The sequence below is a fragment of the Neophocaena asiaeorientalis genome, unplaced genomic scaffold (assembly GCF_003031525.2).
Source record: "Neophocaena asiaeorientalis asiaeorientalis breed wild unplaced genomic scaffold, Neophocaena_asiaeorientalis_V1.1 scaffold396, whole genome shotgun sequence".
In the NCBI taxonomy this organism is placed as follows: Eukaryota; Metazoa; Chordata; class Mammalia; order Artiodactyla; family Phocoenidae; genus Neophocaena; species Neophocaena asiaeorientalis.
This window is the reverse complement of record NW_020172455.1, coordinates 5671852-5695485: the sequence shown is the minus strand read 5'-3', so window position 1 is coordinate 5695485 and position 23634 is coordinate 5671852. Positions and strand designations below refer to the sequence as shown.

Here is a 23634-nt window from a genome sequence, read left to right as displayed (position 1 = left end):
ATATATATATATGATACAATATTTATAATAGTTATATCATATGATATAATGTATCCAATGTATAGTATAACATATATATGTAATACATAGATAGATAGACAGACATAGATATGTATGTATATACACATCCTGGAAAGAAAACCTCTGCTGTTGCCTGGTGTGGATTTTCCTGTTGATTGCGTCCCATCTTGTACAACCAGCTGGCAGACTCCAGCAGCGGGGTGATGATGTAGAATTCTAATAGACGTCTGAGAGAGGAGCCCAGGCTGTGCCCACAAGGGCATGTGTGCCGGGTGCACGACAGAAGGGTGTTCTGAGCTAGCAGATCCATGGGGCAGAGTGTTTGCCCTCCACATCTCCCACAGGGAGTCTCTCCCATAGGGATGCGCGGTGCCATAAGGACACAGGTCGCACAGTTGAAGTCGTTACCATGGAAACCCTAACTGGGTCTCCTCTGCTGTGCGCTGCATGATATAATTGGGCCTTTCATGAAAAGCTCCCCCCCCCTCCCCCCGCCGGCAGCCACGCGTGCCATCTAAGAGGAGTGGACGGAAGATGGCGCTCTGCCGTGAGATGCAGGCAGAGATTCTGCTGGTCCCCTCCTGATGTCACAGGCTCCTCAGAGCAGAAGCGGGGAGCGGTGGGAACTGGAAGGGTCTAAACTGGACAGTGTTGTCCCTTTAGGGGCGACAGCACTAAACACCTTGCCAAGTTGGCAGGGAAACAGACCCTGCTGAGGACGTACCTGCCCGTGTCCAGCTGTTGGAAGGCCGAGCGCGCACATCCCGCAGCACTGCCCTCGGGGGCCGGGCACACAGGGGCCCCGTGATGTAGGTGCGGCAAACCCTGGCTCACCCACCAGCACACCAGTACCGGAGGCAGAGCTCTTAGAGAAATTCCAGATGACGGAGGGGGAGGGCCGCCTGCTAAAAGGCACAGGACCCTGGGGCAGCGGCCTTTGGTGTTTCCCCTGGTGCCCCAGGCCGCCTCTGCATCCCTCCCTCTGCCTTCCTCCTGTCTCCTCAGCCCAGGGGCCTGCAGGCCGCTGCCCCGCACACGTGCGTTTTCCAGAAAAGCACTGCCTCGGATCGGACAGCCAGAAACAGTCTTAGAAAAGCCGCCACTCTCAGCTCTTCGTGACAAGAGCGAACTTTACTCCTTCGCTCACTATTAAGCGCCTCAGGAAGATTTTACCTTATTATAAAGAAAAACAATTAAAAAGTGTCACATTTTCCTGAATGCAGGTGTTCCTCTGTATTAGCAAGTCTTCTAAAGCTTCTGCCAGACCTACCAATTTGATACTTTTGTGCTGTTGATTAATTCACCTTTTAAAAAACGTTAGACTAGGTTAGGAGTCGGCCAGCCATGGCCAGTGGGCCAAATTAGTACGGCCCCTGGCTTGGGGTTATAAATCAAGTTTTATTGGAACACTCATTTACGGATCGACACAGATGCCTTTGTGCTACCACAGCAGAGCTGAGTAGTTGGATGGAGACCTCATGGCCCTCAAAGACTGAAATACTTACTGTTAGCCCCCGGATTGGATGGTGAGATGGGTTTTAGTCCAGTTGTACCTGACAGGAGCTCATTCATGGCGGGCTGAATCCACATTTGATTGGGGAGCATGGCAAACACGCAGGTGGCCTGTTGAGGTGAGGCCTAGACGCCTGCAGCTCATGACAGCCCCAGCCTGTTGGAGTTCCCAGTGCCTACAAATCCTGTCTCTGATGTGGGTGAACCCACCCACCCTGGCCGTCACTGGTCACGTGGCCGAGAAGCCTGCAAGCGCCTTTCACTGCTTCCAAGTTCCCAGCACAATGCAGTCCGTTCCTTCTCAAGAGCGACCCTCAGTGGCTGACTTGGAGGCCTTTGAACACACCCTGGAATCCTCTGGCCTCCCTTGCGGCATTTTGGCCTTGCATCAGCATCCGTGTGGGTTCCTGCCCAGCTCTCCCTCCCGCTGGCCTGCATTGAGAGTCCAGTCACACTGGACAAAGGGTCCAAGGAACCAGTAACCAGGCTTACGTGAAGGACAGCTCGGGACCGTTATTTAAAGAAATGCGAGATACGAAAGCAGATGTGAAGGAATGGGAGGGTTGTGGTGTTCTGTTTTTCAAAATCAACTTCCTGACTGATTTCATCAAACAGGCTTCTTAGTGATGTGGGCTCTACTTCAGAGGGAAAGCCTGCTGTTGAAGAGTGAATTTCATACAGTCCTTAGCTCAGGGCTTAGATTTGAACTTGGGAGGGAGACAGTCGTAAGTCAGAGGTCTGACCTTTGATGGGAAGAAGAATCAGCCATCGCCCTTCCTTCTTTTCCTTCCATCCTTAACCAGTATTTTGGGATGCCCGACGCACGCCCCACACTGGGCTAGGTTGTGAGGCTATGAGCCTGAAGGACGGGCCTGACTTCACGAAGCTATGTCCCAGGGCAGGCGGGCAGCGAGCAGGACGTGGTCCCTGGACCACAAGGCTTCCAGGATGTAGGGGCTCCTGAGACACAAGGACTCTGGGGGTAGTTGGGGATCTGCTGTCCCCCACGTGAGTGGAGTGGGAAGTGGGGAGTGTCTGGGGGGGAGGAGGTAGAGCCAGATGGGTCCCGGATCCTGAAGGGGATGTTATGTCTGACCTTGATTTCCTTTTCTCCCTTAAATACATGAAGTCCGTGTCCATCAGTCCGAAGCCCCGCCATATCCTTGGTCCTGCGGAGTTTGACTTGCCCGTTTTTATTCCCTGTGCCAGAGGTGCTCCTGGACCCCTGTCGGACTTGGTGCCCGGCGTCCACCTGCCAGGCTGTGTGCCAGCTCCAGGAGATGGGGCTGCAGACCCCGCAGCTGGTGCAGTGCAAAGCCTGCGACACGGAATTCTGCTCTGCCTGCAAAGCCAGCTGGCACCCTGGCCAGGGCTGCCCGGAGACCATGCCCATCACCTTCCTTCCTGGGGAGACCAGGTACGCTTGGGGCACAGACTGCAGGCTGGGAGATGGAATCAGGCTTCTCCCTCAATGTGCCTCTGGGGAGGACAGGGCTGCACCCCGGTCAGTCTCCAAGGTCAGTCTTCTCTTGGGTCTCATTCAGACCTGGCTTTGTTTATTATTAAATGTTGAGAACTGATTATGTGCCTGGCACTGTTCCAGCCTCTGGAAATATAAAGTTGCATAAGAAACAGAGTACACTCTGCCCATCCAGAAAGGCAAACGTATGAACAGTCAGTTCCTATGCAGGGTTTTAAGTCCTGTGATAACCTGAAGTTTTGCCAAGACTCCATTGTGCTGAAGATGATCCGAAATGGGGGTGCGGGAGCAGAAACGAGGGGGGGCAGTGGTTAGAAACACCAGAAGGATCGCCAAATACAGGCTCCTGGTGCCTGAGGCCAAGGGGGCCACATGTCCCTGAAATGGGGGCCTTGGCAGGAAGGATGCAGTAAACCACTATAGCGGTTTTGCCCTCCCGTCCCCCGCCAGACCCTCAGCCTGGATGGCCAGGTGGACACCACAGCATCACTCTGTGTACCTTGAAATTTAGTGGGTTGAAGCATAGAAACTGATCATATTCAGCTGTTTTGTCCTCCAGTATCTGCAGTGGCATCTGGTTCAATCAGATAGAGGTGGCCCAGCGCCTGTTGAGGCCAGTTCCTGGTGGAGTAAATCTCACCATCCACCTGAAGGTGTCACCAGCCTGTCTTCCTCTGTCCCCATCTGCTGCCCCCGCCCCTCTCACCACAGCTCGACCTGCCCAGGGATCCTCGTGGCGGCGCCGGACACACTCCTGTCCCCTGCCGCCTGCACCTCTGTGCTGTGCCTGGAATGTCCCTTCTTCGCCCTCCTGCTTTCCCTGGGGACCCCTTGCCACCCTCGAGGACGTGGCTCATGTCCCCTCTTTTGTCGAGCTTCCCAGTTCCCGGGGCAGGGTTGGAGACCCATCCTCTGTGTCCCCCCTGGAGATCGTCTGCATTGATGACAGCACCAGCCTTGTTGGCTGTTAGTTCATCTGTTTATGTGGCCGGTCCCTCCACTAGGCTGAGCTTTTGTGTGTGTTTGGGCGTTGTCACCCCAAATCTTGGCGTACAGCAGGCGCCGAAATGCTAGAATGATCACTTAACTTATACTTAGGGTCTTGATCCTTCATAATTTTGTGAAGAGAGCCACACTGCGAGTGTGACAGATTACACATAACCGGAAGAGCTGGATTTCCAGGCTGGGGAAGAAGCAGGTAGAGGCCAGGCGGGGCTGTGCCCTTGTGAAGCAGTCGGGTGACTGTTTAAGAGAAGGCCCCGCTTAGTGAGTGAGGGGCTCCTCCCTTCCAAGAACCAGCGAAACCAGGAGTCAGGAAGAGCCGGTGTCCTGCTCTTGGGAGGGATGGAGAAGGGATCCATAAAACCTTCTTAAGGTGGAGGGTGGTGGGTGTTGGGAGCCTGACGAATTAGTATTTCTTCATCTGTGGTGCTCTGATTTCATGGAGGTCATTGCCCAAAGACTGCAATCGTGTCACGGTGGCACGGCATACGTGTATATTAAATCATCCGTGATATACCTTAGAAAGAACAAGAACAAACAAAATTTAAAAAAAAAATCAGGTTGTGCAACCTAAGAAACTGACACAAGGGCAATTTGAATAAGAACTCACAAATCTCATTTTGTGAAAATATAAAAAACAAAGATTTTACCCCCCCAAAATCTGACTTTCTGGCTTATCCAGCCACATGGAACTTCATCCCACACAGGAGACAGGTGTCTGGAGCTGGGCAGCAACCCCTTCTTTATCTGGGGTTTCTGGCATCTTTACTTTGCCACAGTCCTCACCACTCCCTCTTGTCTCCCTGGCCCCTGGGCTGACTGTCAACTACCATTTATAACTGAGGACACACTTGGTTATTTTCATATAACAGACTTTTTTTTTTCCTTTAAGTTAAATCTTCCTTTAACCCCCATTCCCACCCACCACCTGACGAGCCCCACTCATTTATGTTGTGTGTTTGCCCCTTAAAGACATTAGACCACGTAAATTGTGATGAAACTGTCAAAAGACTCCTACCTGCCTTCACAAGTTTGAGTGTATAGTAGTAGATGTTACTGATAATCATTTTAAATATAATTAAGGTATCAGAAAATGTTTGAAAACTGTTGTCTATACCATATAATTTCCATGCCGCAATGCACCAGAACTTACATATTTTAACTGTTTCTGCTTGAAAAGTCTCCCTGAGAGGCACTTTCCACTCTCCACTAACGTGGCCTCTGTTCATGGCATTTCCTTCAAAATTAGTTTATGAGTCACATGAGAAAATTGGTTTCATTATTTTAAGGTCACACCTGGCTTTCAAATCAAAACAATGTTTTCTAACCTGATAGTCAACCTTAATCACGGGGCTTGGCACCTCCTGACTTTTGGCCTTTGTTAGAAATCAAGCTCATTCCAGAAGGAGGCAGCTAGCGTTTGTGCACGGCTGGCCCCTGCCCGTCCCCATGGAGGCACCTGCACGTGTTATGACAACCCTGCTTCACTGTAAATCTCATTCTGTGCAGCCAGGCTGGTCCGCAGTTTGCTGTTAAATTAGAGATGAATTTGAGCTACAGCTGTATTATCTTTCAGTAAAAGTATTACTAACAACTAGCATTTATTGAGTGATTACTATATACGTGCTGGGTTCTATGTGCTCAGCACAGAGAAACTCTTTACATCTTCATCCCCCGCTCTGAGACGGATGCAGTTTGCCTCATGTCTGCAGACGTGGAGACTGATAGTATGTACACAGCCCAGCCAGGGCTTGCATGTCTGTCTCCAGACCCCCTGACCACGAGGACATACTGCTTCCTTCCAGGTCGTCTTACCTGGTCACCTTGTACTAGTGAACGAAACAAGAAGCTATTAAGCTGGGGCACGTGCCCCACGGTGTAGGAGCCTCGAGCTTAGGAAAACCCTGAGACTGCAATTGTTCGGAAGCTCACTGATCCTCAGACAAGCGTGTAAAGTGATGACATAATTAAGGCTGACATTCACTATGATGCTTGTGGAAGATCCTTCAGCCAGAATTTACTCAGGGTGCCAGAATTTGCTCACTTGTGGTGAATTTATACTCGTGAATGCATTAGGTTCTGAAAAGGCTGCTCATCCCAATGGGAAATCATTTTTCTCCTGGTGACGTTCAGTAGCTGCAGTGAGTTCAAACAGTACGTGCCCCATAATCAGTGATAACTGCCCTTGATGGCTTCTTTTTCCAGATGTTTGCATATTTTTAGCTGTCTTTTAAGATGAATAGCATGGGATGGACATCGTTCTACAGTCAACCTAAAAAGATACCTAGGCTGTCTTTTTATGAACAGCATAGAATCATTGCTGCCAATTACTAGGCACTTCACACAGGCCTGCACTGCCCTTTGCCCTTCACACATGCATAACCCCATCTGTCACACTCACACTGACCAGAAGGCTGGGCCTCAGAGAGGTTGCCACCCAGCCTGTGTGCCGACGAGCTGCACTTGACCCCAAGCTTAAATGCCACCATGCTCACCCCTGTGGGCCTGCTCAGACCTCTCAGGAAAACAGTTTTGTACAGACAAGCCAAGTAGATCTTAATAAGCGATTAGTGTGTATGTGTGTGTTTTTTAATATTTTTTTCTGATAATGGCAAAGAACATACCATGTGTTATCAACCCTTAGGAGAGTATACAATTATATGAATAAGGGCATAAGATTCGACCGTAATCCCATCATTCAGAGACCTCCATTCTAAGCCTTTGGCCCTAGTTTCTCTGGTTTGTCTGTGCACGTCTAAATTTACACATGTGCTGATCTTGCTTTTTCTTTTCCCCAAGTCAAACTGGCTGCTTCACAGTTTCTCGGTGATTGTTTTCCAGAGTTCGAGTCTCTTTGGTTTCAGCATATTTCACAGGTGACCTCAGTCCCTCTAGTTGAGCGAGTGCTTCCAGGGTTAACCTGTGCTGGCAGGTGTCTCCTGGCCCTGTGGCCCTCTGAGCACAGCCCTGATGCAGCTTCTCCCTCAGCAGCTCCACCTTCCAACTGGAGGAGGACGACGCGCCCATCAAACGTTGCCCCAAGTGCAAGGTCTACATCGAGCGGGATGAAGGGTGCGCACAGATGATGTGTAAGAACTGCAAGCACGCCTTCTGCTGGTACTGCCTCGAGTCCCTGGACGTGAGTACGCGGCGGGGGCTTTGGGGGTCAGGCTGCAGCCGGAGGCGTGCGCCAGCCGCTTCGCTGAAGTTACATTGTCAGGCGTTTTCTCTGTGCGTATTTATGGTAATGTGAGCTCCCTGGATGCAGTGGTATCCAAAGATGGGAGTTGGTGCAGGAGCTCTGGGAGCGAAGGGTCAGCTCAGGCTGGGGTTCAGCCTGGGTGTTAAAGGGGTGGGTAGGATCTCAGCATCTCCCCACATCGGGGAGCTGAAACAACAGACGTTGATCTCTCCGTGCTGGATGCTGGACGTCTGAGATCAGCGCCGGCGTCATCAGGTTCTGGAGCCTCTTCCTGGTGTACAGACGGCCGCCTTCACTGTGGCCTCACCTGGCAGAGAGAGGGAGCTCTGGACTCTCTTCCTCTTCCTATGAGGACATGAATCCCATCACGGGGGCCACAGCCTCATGACCTCCTCTGAACCTAAACACCTCCCGGCAGCCCCACCTCCAAACACCATTACACTGCAGGCCAGGGCTTCAACACAGGGATTTTGGGGAATGCAAACAGTCCATAGCAGGGGCCGTTACTGGAATAGCAAGGATGATGGAGGCAGGGGACCGCGGATGCTGGGCGCGGGGCAGTTACTTTAGTGACACTCGTGTCACCTGCAGGGCAGAAGAGCATACAGACCCTCTGCCGTCTGGCAGAATGGAAGTTTCTGGCCTCCTACGGCCACCATCTCCCCAGTGTACCCTGCACTGTCTCTGCTGTTCAGAATGATGTCTGAAGCATTAAAAAGTCTTTAGGGCCTTCAGAGGCTTTATGTGTATAGTTTCTTTATTTATCATATATATAGTTATATATATGGTCCAAATATATAGTCTCTATATATCATATATAGGCTATATATAGTCTCCCTGTATTATACATAATATATATATATGTAATTTGCATTTTACTGTATTTCTTTTTTTTGAAAACTGATTATTAAATTATGTTATATTATCTAAAGTCTGGCCTGCAATTTGCAATTCCTTATCAACTTTTCCTAAAGGGGGAAGGAAATGAAATGCCAGTTTTACCTCATGTTATCAAATCTCCTGGTAGATTTTTGGGGGGAAGTATTAGAAATGGACAGACACAGATTTCCAGAGGGAGCATTGCTTCTGCTGTGACCTCCCCTGCTACCGTGACCTCCCCGAGGTCTGTCCCCTTTGAGCCCAAAGCTGTTCTCTCTCTGCTCTGGTCTCTGGAGAGACACCCTCTCTGTCCGTCTGTGTGTCCCTCTGACTCGGCTCTAAAGCACAGTCCCTGCCGGCCAGACGCCCCGTTGTGTCCTGACTCTGCCCGGACCAGGGACAGAGGTAGCACAGGGCAATTTCCTCCTTGAATGTCAGTGTCCTTGGGGCCAAGGGTGGCCTGTTTTCCTCTGTAGGTGATGAGCTGCTGAAAAGTGACCCTGTGACCACAGAAAACAGACCCTGAGGGACAGGGGGTCTGCTCTGCAGTGGTCAATCAAGGACAGTAGCCGTGATTTAGGGCAAGTGTGTGAACGTGTGTCTGGAAGCAGCAGAGCTTCTGAGACGGAGGAGGGGCTTACACGGCCCCCTTCCCTCCTCTCGGGAATTTTCCTCTCCGAGCACCGGCTCCTGGGCACATACACCTCCTGGAGTTATCAGTCATCTTAGGGTGATTCTTTCCATTCTCGTCCTTGCCCCTGCCCCCCCGCCAGGCCCCGCCCTCACCCGTGAGGCCCAGGACTGCACTGCTTCTCTGCTGCCCCTGCGGGCCCAACATTCACCGCTTACAGACAGAAGGGACCCGCTCGCCTTCTATCGTTTTTGGAGTTGGTGGTAAATGGTCCCTATTTATGAAGTGATGCTTATGTGGGCTGAAGGTTAGCCTATCTGTGACATGTGCTGCACAGCCCTGTTGTTTCATACGGGCACTCCTTCTGTGAGAGGTGGAATGATTGTTTCCTGACTTTAAGAAGCAGTCCAGGAAGGTTAACCATCTTTCCCCAAAGCACCGAAGGAGTGAGGAACGGACTCGGCATCCGCTCTCTGATCTTTCAGACCCTAAGACCCAACAGCTTGGGTACGACCAGTCACTGTCAGCCAGAGTAGGACAGGAAGTCTCACACCTTCCGTGGTGGAGCTGCTCTGAGGAATTCACTGTTATCTGCGAGCATCTGGTCCACCGTGCTCTTTCGCCGGCACCATTGTTTCTGCTTCCACCCAGAAGCTTGATGAGGCTTCTCTGAACAATGTAAGGGAAACATTCACGCTCACCACGCACCTAGGTTCCTGGCAGGCCCTGCGGCGGGTATACCCAAGGGCTTCATCCAGGAACTTAAAAGTCACGATGAAATCACTTTTATATTGTAAAAGCATCTTGGAGAGCTTTTGTTAGGGAGAAGGCTTTTGTTTTGCTCAGGAAGCATGCCGTGAGTGTTGGCAACTCAACTCCACATGGAGGCCTGGGCTGCCAGGCTGTCGCTGGCAAAATCCGTGACCTTGAGGGGCTGGTGACCTCCCGACTGAGAAGCCCCTAGTAGCACCTGGTCCTCGTGAGCACAGTGCTACAAGACGGCTGGTGTGGAGTCCCCAGCAGCCCCTCCGGGGCGGGTCACTGGGTCTGGGGTGGGAGTGGGGTGTGGGCACAGCTATGGAGAGTTAGCTGACCAGGCAGAGGGCAGAATGTGGGAGACGGGTCACCTCCAGAGGACAGGACGTGGTCAGGAAGGATGTGGCCTGTACGTGGTCTGTGTCTGGCCGAGGCGGGGAACGTGACCAGGGTCTCCGTGCCGAGCTAGAGCTGGACCGCTGGCACGGGGGCTCGTGCCCCCCAAACACTGGTCCAACAGCAGCTTGATGAGGGCCACGTGGGGCATCTGTGACCTGGGTACAACCTCCCCCCCGCCCCGACCCAGAGTCAGGGTCCGCGTTTCCCCAGGCGACCCCAGGGACTGTAACGTGCAGTCCCCGGGTTTGTCCAGCTTTGCCAGGCGAGAGCCCTGAAGACTTTTCAGCTGGGCCACGCAGAGCAGCTCAGCTTGCGTTTCAGAAAACAAATCCAAAGGCTGTTAGGAGTCTACAGAGCAACGCCGTGAGAGGCAGCCTGGGAAAATGAGGCTTAAAGTGGGACGTTACTCTCCGTGGTGTGTGGGTGAAAGAAAACAGAATTAGGAGTTCGAGGAACAGAGAGTCTCCGTGGACAGAAGTCATCAGAAATGGCCCCAGAGAGGACAAGCTCCAGCCAGAAGAAGCGTGCGTTCACCCGCGCCTGTGCTTCCTTGGACAGATGAGGGTCTAGGACAGGGGGTGAGTCGGGGGGTGGCAGTCTGGGCCCTCGCCACGACCCCCAAAAAGCCAGGATTTCCTGATGCTCCAGCGTGTGTTCAGGCTCCACGAGGCCGACCTATAAAATCATCAGACTGGAGGCTCCCTGAGAGGACCACCCAGCGGGGCCGCTAAGGACCAAAGGACACCATCGCCCCCGGCTCTGCCCGGCCCTCGGAGGAGTGACTTCCCGCCTCAGACACGCTGGGCCTTGTGCTTATTTCCCCTTTTCTCAAAAAGAGGCTCTGTTCACAGCCTCAGTTAAGTGAACAAACAGTGTCAGCCTCTCTTTTGTGCTGTTTACTGAGCTGGTCCTTTTTATGGACGATAGGAGAGAAAATGGCACCTCCTGTACATGGAGAAGCAGAGGGTTTTGTCCAGAAAACGCACTCCTGTACCTCGGTCGCTGCTCGCTGAGGTTTGGGGGCCGTGCACCGAGCCGGGGATGTGGTGACAGCGGCTGACTGACATCAGCTCAGGGTCCCGGCTCCAAGAACCTGACGGTCTGGTGAAGGTTGTCAGGGGAAGGTGATTGGAGATGGAGGTGGGACGTGAGGACACCTGGAGGTGGTAGGGTGGGCAGGATGTTCCCTCGAGCTGTCTCTCACTTCTAGACGGTCCGAGGTGGAGGGTGGGTCTCCTCTTGAGTACTGAGAACATTTTCTTGGTCTGAGCTGAGAGGAAGGACTTTCAGGGCGAGGAGGATGGACCAGACATAAAGGAAGTCATTGCATCCCGGAATAATCCTGCCAGGGTGGCGGGAAGATGCACAGGCAGAGACTCGTGGGGAGTAAAGCACAGCCAGGGCTGGGGGCAGCTCGTGGAGCAGCAGGGGGCTCTGACCTACTTGTTCAGAAGTCCTGCATCAGCACAGAGTCCCTGAGCCCGGCGGGGGTGGGGGTGGGGGAGCCAGGCTGCAGCAGAGACCGAAGCTGGAGCAGGGCTCCCTCTAGTGGCCCGTGAGCAGTCTGTCGGGGACGCTCCACGGAGGATGGAGAGCCCGGGGACTCACAGGGACCTGGGGTGGCAGCAGCTCCCTCTGGGTGTACGTTCTTCCTCTGCTGTTGTCCTTGTTCTCTCACATCCCCAATTAAAGCTTTAAAAAAAGAAACTGGGACCAGGCAGGACTCATTCACTGAACAGAGAGGACTGTCCCACCCACCCCTGTTCTTTCCCTTCCTTCTCAGGATGACTTCCTTCTGATCCATTATGATAAAGGGCCCTGCAGGAACAAGCTGGGTCATTCCAGGGCATCTGTCATCTGGCATCGGACACAGGTAGGAGGCCGCTCACCTCGCACTCTGACCTATGGGGGAGAGGGGGAGAGAGAGTGTGTGTGTACACGTGTGTGGGGTTTCCAGGAGACTTGCCAGTTGGTCAAAGGTCTGTTATATAGAAAAAAGCTAGTAAATGAGGTTCCCGCCTGAATTTTTCCTGGACCAAGATTATGCTTTCAGTAGGCCTGGAATAAATATGCACCACACTTAGCCCCTGATGATTCTTCAACATCAGGCTTTCGATTGCTTGCACCTACTCTTGACCTTGGTAATGACCCACTGTGCTTAGTGAATCCTTGCATGGCCTTTAACGGAAGAGCTTTCCATAGAGGCTCCCAGGTGAGCAAATCAGTCACAGAGAAGGGTAAGAGGGAAAGAATGGAAAGGTCCCTGGGTGATGATGTCTGTGCAGCTGGTGCAGTTATTCATACTTTCAACACATATTTATTTCCTGTTGTGTGCCTGGCAGTATTCTAGGAGCTGGGAATACTCCAGTGAATAAGATAGATGCATCCTTCTCTGATGGAACCCACATTCCATGTAGGGACAGATAACGTATATATACATGATGTGGATTCAGCTATAGGGGAGGTGTGATTGGGGAGAGGTCTTTTAGATGGTGTGGCTGGGAAGGCTTGTTGGAGGCGTTGCTTTTTGACTGAGCACTGAGTGTTGGGGAGCCGGCCATGGGAGTAGGTGGGACAAGGCAGAGGGGACAGTGCAAGCAGGGGGGACGGAGATGGGCTGATGGGAGGAACTATGGCATAAAGGCCCATGGGGACAGCAGGAGGCAGCAGTGGTCAGAGATGATCAGAGTTGACCCCATGGGCTTTGCAGGATGAGGTGCGATCTTCGGGGTGTGCTCTGGGCGCGGGGGGAGCCTACCGAGGGGAGCTGCAGGCAAGACTCAGGTGTGCGCCAGGTCCTGGGTGCGGGGAAGAGCCTTGATGGGCTCCGACCATTACCACATTGTCGGCATTTCTCAGCACAGCCTTGAAGCAGGCGGTCTGGGAGATGCAGGAACCGAGACTCAGGCAGTTTTGTGGGAATAGAAGGAGACCACCCGTAAGTGTGCTTCTTCGGTGATCCTCACTGCAGACCGCGTGGCAGGGCTGATGAGTCCACAGGTGGCCGGACAGTAGACGGCCCTGGCTTTGCAGGCCATAAGGTCTCTGTTGCAACTATCAGCTCTGCCTGGTAGGGAAGGAGCTGCCGCAGCCAGTAGGCCAACAAAGGCCCGTGGCTGCATTCCAGGAAAACGCTTTAAACAATCAGGTGGTAGCATTGACTGTGGCGAAGGCTGCACAATTGTGAGTGCACTAAAAACCATCAAACTGTGCATTAAATAGGGGAGTTGTGAGGTATGTGAGTTATAGCTCCATAAAGTTGTAAGCACCAAACTAAACAAAACGGACTGCGGACCAGATCTGGCCCAAGGGCCAGTCTGCCGACCTCAGCGTGGAGAGTGGATTTTAGCTGCATTTTATTTCGTCCTCCTGGCCAGTACAGCCAGCTCCAGTGCTCGCCCCTCTACCTCTGCTGTGTAAAAAAAGCACCCCAAACAACAGAAATAGACTCCCTCACGGTTCTAGAGGCCAGGAGTCTGGAGTCGAGGTGTGGGCAGGGCTCCCTCGGAAACCTGTAGGAGGGCCCCGCCTGCCTCTTCCGGCCCCTGGTCGTTCCCTGCAGTCCTAGCTCCCAGGTGCGCCTCTCCAGTACTTCATCTTTCTCTCTGCACATCTGTCTCTGTGTCCAAACTTCCCTTTGGATAAAGACAGCAGTCATAATGGATCAGGGCCCATCCTGGTAATGTCATTTTAACTTGATTCCCTCTGTAAAGGCCCTCTTTCTGCATAAGGAGCTGTCTCTCCATGTGGCCTGAGCTCCCTAAAAGCATGGCAAGCTTCCCAGGAGAGTGTGAGAGCTGTGGAGACCGTGTCACCCTGTCCAATAGCGAGGCTGGGCTGGGCGCTCACACCTCAGCCCTCGTGCCTGCTTATCCCCGGGAGTGAGTCACGTGTTCCCGGGGTCCTGGAACAGTTGCGGTTCCTGGTAACGGTCATTTAGAGAACAGGCCCTTGAGAAATGCAGAAGCCTGGACGGGGGTCTGTAGCCTCCCCTGTTGTTGAGGAAGGATCCTGGGGGCACCTCCCACCAGCCTCTCTCAGCATCGTCGGTCGGCACCTGCCAGGGGCACCTGCTGAGTGCCAGCTCTGAGTCACCCCTGGAGCCACATGGACAAAGGAAGCCCCCACCGCTGCCGCCCCGATCTCAGGCCCCTCTCGGCGCTCGTGGAATTGAACAAAGGCACTCGGGGTGCAGGGGTCTCTTCCTTGGGGTGTGAGGAACCCTGGAGACACGCAGGGCTGTAGACAGATGTCCACACATTAGTGTTGGATTTGGGGTAAACAATAAAATATGAGTGAGCAGTGTCAAAAGGAAAGTAAGGGAGTCACGAAAACTAGCAAAGCGTGTGACATATAAACCAGGAACGAAGGCCAGAGGCTTGGGAATTAGCGAGGGACATGGTGTGCAGTGGAAGAGCCCCGCCCAGAGCAGACATTCGTGTGCCATCACAAGACCAATTTGCTCTTAAGCCTTCAGTTTTCATAGTTAGAACCACCTCCCAGCACATGATACAGAATCTCCATTACTGAAAGGAACTTTCACTCTCGTAATTTGCTTTTAGAGGTAAAGCATCCACGTGGAAGCCGAGAAAGTCCTCCTTTCCCTTGTGAGTCTCCTGGCTTTCTATCCGATTGGTAGCCTCCATTCCCTTACCCCTCAAACGGGCTTCTGGCTCAGGGCATGTTCATGATCTGCTTCGTCAATGATCCGCGAGTGGAGTTTCACTTTGCATTTATCACCAAGTCTCTTAAGCAGAAATGCAGGTTTGATTATCTTCCATCAATTTACTCAGGAAAATTGCATTCAGTGTCTCTCTAGCACCCGGACGTCGTAGTAGGCGCTGATGCCCATGTGCTCTGGGACGGCGGGCAGGCCCCCGTTCCATGGCCCGACTCTGGGTCTCCCTCTGCAGCCCCTCCTCTTTTTCTTCTCGTCACTCACTGGACTTCGGGACGGAAGCCCCCAGCTGTGCTGTGTCCCTCTCCCTGGCCCTGCTGTGGCCCCGCTGTTGTCCCGGTCTTCATCACCCAACCCTCTCTCTCCCTGTCTTGTCCATGCCCAGCTCTGCACATCCTAATTCTGCCCCCTTCCCTGACCACACTGAGGGGTCACAGGCCGGGCCTTCCACCTGCCCTCACGAGCATCTCTGGAAACACGCTTGTTGTACGGCGCCCCCTGCCTTTCCCGGTGCTGTTCCAGCAATCAGCCATCGTGCGTAAGAGACAAGGGCTGCATTTCTTTCTCAGTCAAGTAAATCTTCTTCCTTAGGAGGCCAGCACCTGACAAGGTGGAGTCTCACCCACACTGGCTCTTCCTTTTCTTCTGAGCAGGAGACCCACCTCCCTGTAACGAGAGAGCTCACTTTTAGCCCGAGGGTGGCATTTCACACGCGGCTGATTGCTGATATCTGTGTTCACACGTGGTGGAGCTGTCCTCACTCAGCCCCCCTGAGGCCAGGCTACAGGGCAGGGGCCTCACGCAGTGACCTGTTCTGAGGGTATTTTTCACTATGCTCAGGAAAATACACACAAGTTGTGTCTTGTACTTGAACTAGACGCCCAGTCCTCTCTGTCTTAAGTGCTGGGGCCTTTGGAATCGCTCTTTGGCCATAGATTTTGCATTGGTGAAATGAGAAAATTGGACTGGATTTATTATCCAGGGTCAACCGTGGTTTCATTATTCTACGTTTATAGGCAGGTGGGACCAGCGCTTGTGACCACGGCAGGGAGGGGACGTCGTGTCAGCCCTCTGTGTGCATTCCTAGAGCCCACGGCCCCCCGGGACTGCAAGGCTATGTCTGCCTCACTTCGGTTTCCGTCCTGGCGGCCCCACCGAACTCACAGCCTCGTGCCTACCTGGCTGCCGGCCATCTCCACTTGGACGTCTAACGGTACATTTCAGCTAGAACAGGCGCGAACAGAAGTTTAGATTTTCCCTCAAGATCGCCTCCTTCTCCAGGTCTCCCTCATGGCGGGAAGCGCACCCCCAGCTTCCGTATCTTCTGAACAAAAGACCTGGGCCGCCCCCAGGGTTCCCACTCCCCCCAGCACCCCTCCACTCGGGCCACATCACCTCCTTCCTGCTCCCCGAACACTACTCCCAGGCTCACTGCACGGGTAGCCGTCTTCACGTTCCATGCTGGGGTCCTTCTCCTACAGACAGCAGCTCGGCGATCCCATCCTCAGAGACAGCTTCCTGTGTCTCCCTGATCAGGCCCCCATCTCTACCTGCCTGACCCCTGCGGGACCTGACGCCTCTCCTGGGGCTGTTTTCAGTGTCCTGACTCTGTTTTGGGGCAGAAGTTTTTCATTATTTGCGTCCAACTCCTCCTCCCAACAGGAGAACCCATTCTCTCAGAGGACAAAAGCAGACCCTAACTCTCTCGCACTCTATCCAATCCAGAACGGCAGATATTCATGAAGCAGAGAAAAGAGGGGCTCTGTGGTGGGGCGAGGACGACTGCAGTGGGAGCAATCGGTAAACGTTCCATGCAGACGACGCAGCTGCCACCGGCCCCCTTAGCTCATTCATCCCCTGCCTCAGAACACACACAGGGCCAGCGCAGTGAGGATATTCAACAGCTGGCCATGGGGCAGCAGGGGGCGGGCTGACTTTGTAGGGTTGGTCGCTTTCGGTGGTGTCAGCACCCCCAGGATGGCTGTTTCAAGTTGCCAAGGTGATGTCATTGGATGGAGAACTGGAAAGAGACATGGGAGCAGCCCCCATATACCCCAGCACAGCCCTCGGGCCAGTGGCCCGGCCTCTGCGCATTCAGGCCTGGGCGTGGCAGACACCCAGGCTGTGTCCAATGCCAAGTTTCAGTAAATTAAATGTGTCCCGTTCATCTCACCATCTCTTTGACTTGGGTTAGTGTTCCCAAGCCCTGGAGTGGTTTTGTCACAGAACCCTCTGGGGGCAGAGGATTCAGAAGCTACTAGATTCCATTGAACTGGTTCATCCTATAAACACATATTGGACGTTTGTTAAGGCAGAGCCACCAGGCTGTGTACAGGGGCTTATGGTGGTCACACAAACTGTGTTCTGCTCTGAATGAGTGTACCTCTTGAGAAACTGTCTGACAGGTTAGCCGCTCCTTTAAATCAGGGTTTGCCAGTATGAATGATCCTCGTTTCACCGTGATTCCTTCTTTATCCTTGTCTTCATACAGTATATCGTTTCTGCCTGACACGTACTTATAAGATGCTCACGAAGTGATTATTTTTGTTGTGAGGTATTGACTTCCTGTCTCATTCTTTATTGTTGGCTGACTTCCCTCTGACAATATCTGTATCCTCCCATCACCAGTTGGGACCCACTGGGTAACATCGCTTGTTCAATGGCATGCAAAGAAAGAGACAAGATAGCCTGAGTGAAAATGAAGATGGGGTCTTATTGACCAAGAATGTGAGCATTTGGTGAAGGATTTTGGTGTGTTATTGGTGCGAGAGTCCCTGGCTCCCTAGAGACTGAGAAAGTGTCCCAGGTGGTTGAGGTTATCCAAGATGCCCTGCAGATCAGTGATGCCTTCCTGGGGGGTTTTATGTATTCCGAAATATCTGTGTGCGTGATTTTAACAGAGCGTGATCTGAATCCACACCGCGTAATTCCACCGTTGACATTATGTTCAGACAAATGGACTCAGCCAAGCGGCAGAAAACACAGATTCTTAGCATAAGCACAGTCTAATATAGAAACACAACATGGTGTGTGTGTGTGTGAGAGTGTGTGTGTGTGTGAGGTGGTTTTCCGGCAGAATCTAAGGGTGCACTTTCATTCACACCGCTGTGATGCTGAAGCGTAGCATCACACTTCAGGGCTGATACTAGCGCTTGGAGATCTTTTATTTTATCTGCTTATTTTATGATCGAGAAAACTGAAGCCCAGAGAGGTGAACACACTGAGTCAGGATTAGAACCATGAGCCCAACGGGTTCATGTATTTATCTCTCTGAACACTAGGTGGCGGACGAGCTCCACCTTCGGATTCCGATTCTGGACTCCAGCAGCTGGTGGAGGGGGGACCAGTTAAAGAACCACCCCCCTTGCTTCTTTGTCCAGCCTCACTGCCCGATTTGAATGACAGTATGTCTACATTTGAGGCTTATTTCCTTCGGGATTTACTCATACCTAGGGGTAAATATATGTTTTTTTAAAAAATCAAAATTCGTAGCAGTAAATGTTGGGTTTTAAACTCCAGGAATAACACAGGTCTGGTCACTCCCTAATGCACCACACCTGTGCCTTTCTGTTCTCCCACCTGGAATGCCTTATCCCACTCATTTTTGTTTACCACCCACGTCCTCATAACCCTTATAATCTCAACCATTTCCCATTGCACGCAAAGTCTCCTGCCCCTGGCTAATGTAGGTGTCTGGCTCCTGGGCTCCCTTTACACCCTGGAACCCAATGGCAGTTTTTGTAAAATGTATTATTATCAGGTGTAGTCATGGTCTCTTTCCACCAGACTGGGTGGTCCTTGAGAGCCAAGATCTAATGTGCCTCTGTGTTTGTTGCCCCTAATACAGCCTTTGGCTCAGAGGAAGCCTGTTGGTTAACTGGATGTATAATTGGATGGATGTTTGGGTATTTAGATGGAAGGAGGGAAGGGAAGAGAAGGGAAAGGAAGAAAAAAAGGGAAAAAGGAAGGGGGAGTGAAAGGAAGGAGGTGAAGGGAAGGAAATATGGATAGATGGATGGATGGATAGGTGAGTGGATGCTGGATAGATGATGGATGGATGATGAGTGGATGAATAAATGGATTGATGGATGGATGATATAGGTGGTAGATGATGGAAACATGCATGGGTGGATGGACGAGTAGATGGAGAGATGAAAGATGTATGGAAAGATGGGTGGATGTTGTGTGTATAATAGATGCATGGATAGATGGATAGGTGGATGGATATACGTGGGTGGATGAATGGATGGATGGATAGATGGGTGGATATAGGTGGGTGGATGGATGGGTGGACAGAGGGATGGATGGATGGGTAGCTGGATGGTTGGGTGGATACAGATGGATGGATGGATAGATGGGTGGATATAGGTGGGTGGATGACGGATGCACGGATCGTTGTGTGGTTTATACTTTAGCTATCGAACTTACAGGTCAGCCAGCTTACCCTGTGACCCTCCGTCTCCTTCTTGCAGGTTGTGGGCATTTTTGCTGGATTCGGGCTTCTGCTCCTGGTGGCCTCGCCTTTCCTGCTCCTGGCCACGCCGTTTGTGCTTTGCTGCAAGTGCAAGTGCGGTAAAGGCGACGACGACCCCCTACCCACCTAGAGGAAGGCGTGATGCTGGAGCAAGACCTCACCTCCGGGAAGCGTGGTTCTCTCCCATCCCCACCCCGCCGTCCCCCTCTCACTAAACATGTTTCTTGCCTTATGTGCCCCATTGAGCTTCACAGTGTCACGCCGGATGCCGTGATTTCAGGGACTGATATCAGATCGTTGGCGGAGGCCCCAGGTGCAGTCACCCCGGCGTGGGGGAGGCAAGGCTGGCATGGGTGGGGCGCGTCCCACAGAGGCTGTCTCTGCAGACTTGACAAGGGAGCTGCTGTATGGACCACCAGGTGGTGGTAGACTAGGAACGTCTGGTGTTGCTTAGGAGACCTTCTCTCGCAGAACGTTGTCCGTCTCCTCCTTGGCTTCAAGCTGGCGCCACGTTGCTGAGAGAAGAAGTCTTTTAAGGATCGCATCTCACTTCAGGCAGAATCCAAGTGTTCTGACTTGAGAAAAGCACTCTGTTTATGACAACTCTTTTTATTACTAATGGCGTTTAGTAAAATCCTTTTTAGAAGGTTGGGTTTTTTTTTGTTTTTTTTTTTCCAACTGAGTAGTGAAAAATCAACAAGGTGCATTGAAACCATCCTATGCCTTTTCTTGAAATGTGCATTTTAAGAAGTTACGGTTAAATGACCTTTCTGGCTCGGCCACTTTTCAGGAGATTTAGAAAGCCTTATGCGCTCTTTGTGTTTTTCTTGAAACTTGTGGAGACTTTTTGGATGCTGTAAGCTGTGTACTGTCATCAACGTGTTTCCTGTATCATTGCATTTCTTTGAAAACACGGATGCATTTGAAGGGACATGCCCATCCTTAGGTTTGCCTTTTGTCTTTCTCTCTCTGGTGATTCAGCTCAGCTCACAGGGCTCCTCTCTTTTCACCCAAGTATCAGTAAATATTTTTTCATGTCTTCAGAAACCAAATGTTTTACTTGGAAATAGTTCTGCTGAGAATCCCTGTGGTTTGGCCGTAGCCTCAGTCTCCTCAAGCAGACAAAACCAAGCAAATAGTGACATTGATGCCCAAAAGGGGGGCCTCCTATCAGGGCTGGGGGACTCCCAGGGGCTGGGGGAGAAGCTTCCGGATGTTCACAGTTTTTGTAATGACTAAGCTAATTTGGAGAAATCATCTTAGTTCCAAATCCTGTTGCTTACCCTGCTGAAAAAAATCTTCCATTTCACTTAGTTATTTGGATTGGTCTTTTACAGGCTGTGTGTGTCGATTACCATGGCAGCAGGATGCCCGGATCAGTAAGACACACGGAACTCCATCAATTGCCTTTGGACAATGTGTTCTTTACAGAAAGTTGACTTTAATAATGGCTTTTAAAGAGCAAACTGATCGCATCCAACTTGGGACTTCTAAACATAGTAGAAAGGCAAATGTTGTAGATTTATCATGGTGGAACTTTTTTTTTAAAACTTACTAAGCATTCCACAAAGGAGTAAAATGAAAACAAAACCTGACTTTTATCTCAGTTGTTTGCTTGTGGCAAGCACATTTGTAAAGTGTGGTGGTGTTTTATATCCTTGACTTCTGCAATTGGGTACCTGTCTCAGGTCCTGGTTTACCTTCCCATAGAGAAATGTCTTTATTTCTTAACATTTCATCAGTTATTAGGAGAAACAGGCTCACCTCACTCTTCCCCTCTAGTATTGATTTTCTTTTTGAAACCGAAGCCATTTAGGAACCCAGTCTGTGTCAAAATTACATGCAAAAAATCCTCCTTATAACTGCAGTTTGAAAACTCAGTAACAGTAAGAACATGCCTGGGACCGTCTTTTTGGATGAAGCCTGGGCACTAGGTCTCTGCAGCTTGAGACGTTTTGATCGGCCCTGGAGGTAGAATGGCTTTTCTGGAGAGAGTGACAACTCCAGGAGGCCTGAAGATGAGGTTGGTGGCCCAGGCGTGAGATGGCTTCATGATCTGTGAGTGCACTTTAGAATTCGTATGGAATACAGCAGGCTCGTGGCCCATGTCCAGTGGTCCACGGAGCAGGCCTTCATCATCCCAGGTCATCCTGCCTGTGCTCACTACTGCCCACTGCATACAGAGGTCCATACAGTAGTACCCCCTCCTTTGGGGCGGGAACCAGAGGCTTTGGAAAGGTTGCATTCCCTGGGTCAGTGCTCAGGTCCCTTTATTCCTAGCGAGTCGGGCTGTCTTGTCTCTCCTAGAAGAGTCCATGGGCAAATCGTGCACATCTAGAGCATCAACCATCCCTGTGCCTTTACCTCTGCTCATAGCACATGGTTTGACCCAGGCAGGGAACACCGGAGATTCTGGGGCCGGCCGGGCACCTACTTGCTCTGAGTTTTTGCATCAGGCATGCCTCAGAGTGCTCAGTCTGATTCAGTAAAAACAAAACTAAAACTGTCTATTCCCTAGAAAGATACCAGCGGGATCGCATTGAGATCCTTATATAGACTTGCATCGCCCCCATATGACTCCTTTTCTTTCAGGGAGGAATGCCATCCCGTTGTTTGTGGGGATGCAGTATGAACCAGGCTTGATGTCAGATGTAAACAGGATGTGGGAAGGTGGCCCGCGGTTTGGGTTTTGACCTTTCGGTCCCTCCCAGTAAAACCTGGGGATTCGATGCTTAGGAGCTGGTCTTAATTAAAAATGACACTTTTACAGGTGGTTTTCCTGCTGACTCTCTGGAAGCACACGTCTGTTTATTCATTTAGAGGCCTTTAAATCTGGGGAGGAGGGGTGGAAGAGCATGGAGACAGACCACGGCTGACTCTGCCCCTGTCCGGGTGGGGTTATCTGAGTCCCTTTGGTAACTGACAACGCTGTGAGGTTTCCCCGGCTGTGCCTGGTCTCTGAGCCTGATCCTGCCCTGCATCCTCCAGCCTGGCCGGCCGAGCTCGCCATCGTCACAGGGGACCAGCGCCTTCAGAAGCGTCTCTGTAGACGCTCACGGGACAGAGACCGACCTAGGACCTGAGCATGCGCAGAGCCTTTGCCAGCGCGCATGGCTGTCCAGACCAGTGTCTGCTCCACCTCCAGGGGGAGCTGCGGGCTGAGGGACCAATATCCGCCACCTCTGGCATCTTTTTAAAGGGGAACAAATTCTCTTTACAGCATATTATTGCACAAAACCGGTTTAGCAACCAGGCCAGTTCCCGCGGGAAGGGGAGTATCAGATATGCAAAAATTACTCCCGGATGATTTTATCTTTCTCTCCTATGTTACAAATGTTAAAGGTTATTTCGCAAATTAGAAGAGAGCATTTTCCCTTGGTCGTCTTTAAAAATGAGAGGATTGGAAAGAACCAGGGTGGTTTTTTTGTATATTTCTCAGATTCTTGTTGATTAATAAATACCCCGGGATGTGTATATAAATCACAGTAAAATCATCAAGGGAAAACATTTTGCATGTATAAAGCTTCCTGAAGGTCTCTTTAAAAAAATGCCAAAGTTTGTTTATTCCTTATCGTTAACCCAAGCCCTTATGAAAGTAAACAAGAGTTATGACTGGTATTGTCAAAAATGCCTGCTGGAAAGAAGGGGCTGCATTAAAGCAGAATGATGGATGCGTCCTAACCAGGAGAGCCTGCTGTTTGGGTGTGTAAAGCCCGTGGTCTCCCCGTCCTTGGTTTGCACAATCCTGTCTTCCGAGATTCCAGCAGCCTTCAGGGAGGGGTAGGTACCCGACCTTTCCTTCATTCCATGCTCATTTACCATGGGTGTATTTTAATCTTGTATAAAAATATGCATGAATGAGTCATGCACATGTATACATTATGTATTTGACAAGTGGTGGTAAAAACAAAACAACAAAAACAAGTTTGGTTTGTGTTTTTGAGATGTCAGTACGTTTTGTGCCACTAACACTGTGATGTATAAAAGAGCTGTTTGAATGCCTTTTAATGTTGTGTTTTGTACTTTGGAATCATATGGAAAAGTTTGATTTGTAATTTCAATATATATTTTAAGTGTATTGTGTCTTATGTAGTTTGCCCCCCCCACCCTTTAGAAGGGATTTCTTTTTAAAGATATTTTGGCTGGAATACAGGTTACTTTTGTAAATCCTGTCTGGCTCCATCTTTTTTATACTCTTAGTTGACTGCTGTCTTGAAGATTGAAAATAGTATGAGGATTGGAGGTGGACGGGAAGGGGAACTTCTACCACCGGGAAAACAGGGGTTTTTTTTTTTTTTTTTTTAAGAGTAATTAACATACACTAGGATTTTGTTTTGGGTGTACAGCATAGTGATTCAATATTTTTATACATTATGAAATGATTACCACAGTAAGACCAGCTATCATTTGTCACCATATAAAGTTTTTACAATCTTTTTTTTTATTATTGGAGTGTAATTGCTTTACAATGTTGTGTTAATTTCTGCTGCATGGCGAAGTGAATGAGCCATACGTACACACACATCCCCTCCCTCTTAGACCTCCCTCCCAACCCCGTCCCCCATCCTACCCATCTAGGTCATCCCAGAGCAATGAGCTG

At 51.0% G+C, this 23634-nt stretch overlaps 1 protein-coding gene across 3 annotated transcripts in view; it reads left to right on the top strand.

Moving 5' to 3' along the window:
* The window catches only part of RNF144A (ring finger protein 144A), a 90715-nt gene extending 67514 nt beyond the window's left edge, over window positions 1-23201 (top strand). For 2 of the 3 annotated variants that reach the window (XM_024737723.1, XM_024737722.1), the window contains 4 exons: window positions 2743-2950; window positions 7004-7154; window positions 11666-11755; window positions 19033-23201. In XM_024737723.1, the coding sequence (XP_024593491.1) occupies window positions 2743-2950; window positions 7004-7154; window positions 11666-11755; window positions 19033-19164 (581 nt within the window). In that variant the 3' untranslated portion in view covers window positions 19165-23201. The remainder of the gene's footprint in view (window positions 1-2742; window positions 2951-7003; window positions 7155-11665; window positions 11756-19032) is intronic. The other variant, XM_024737724.1, reaches the window with a different exon arrangement.
* Window positions 23202-23634: the final 433 nt, after the last annotated feature.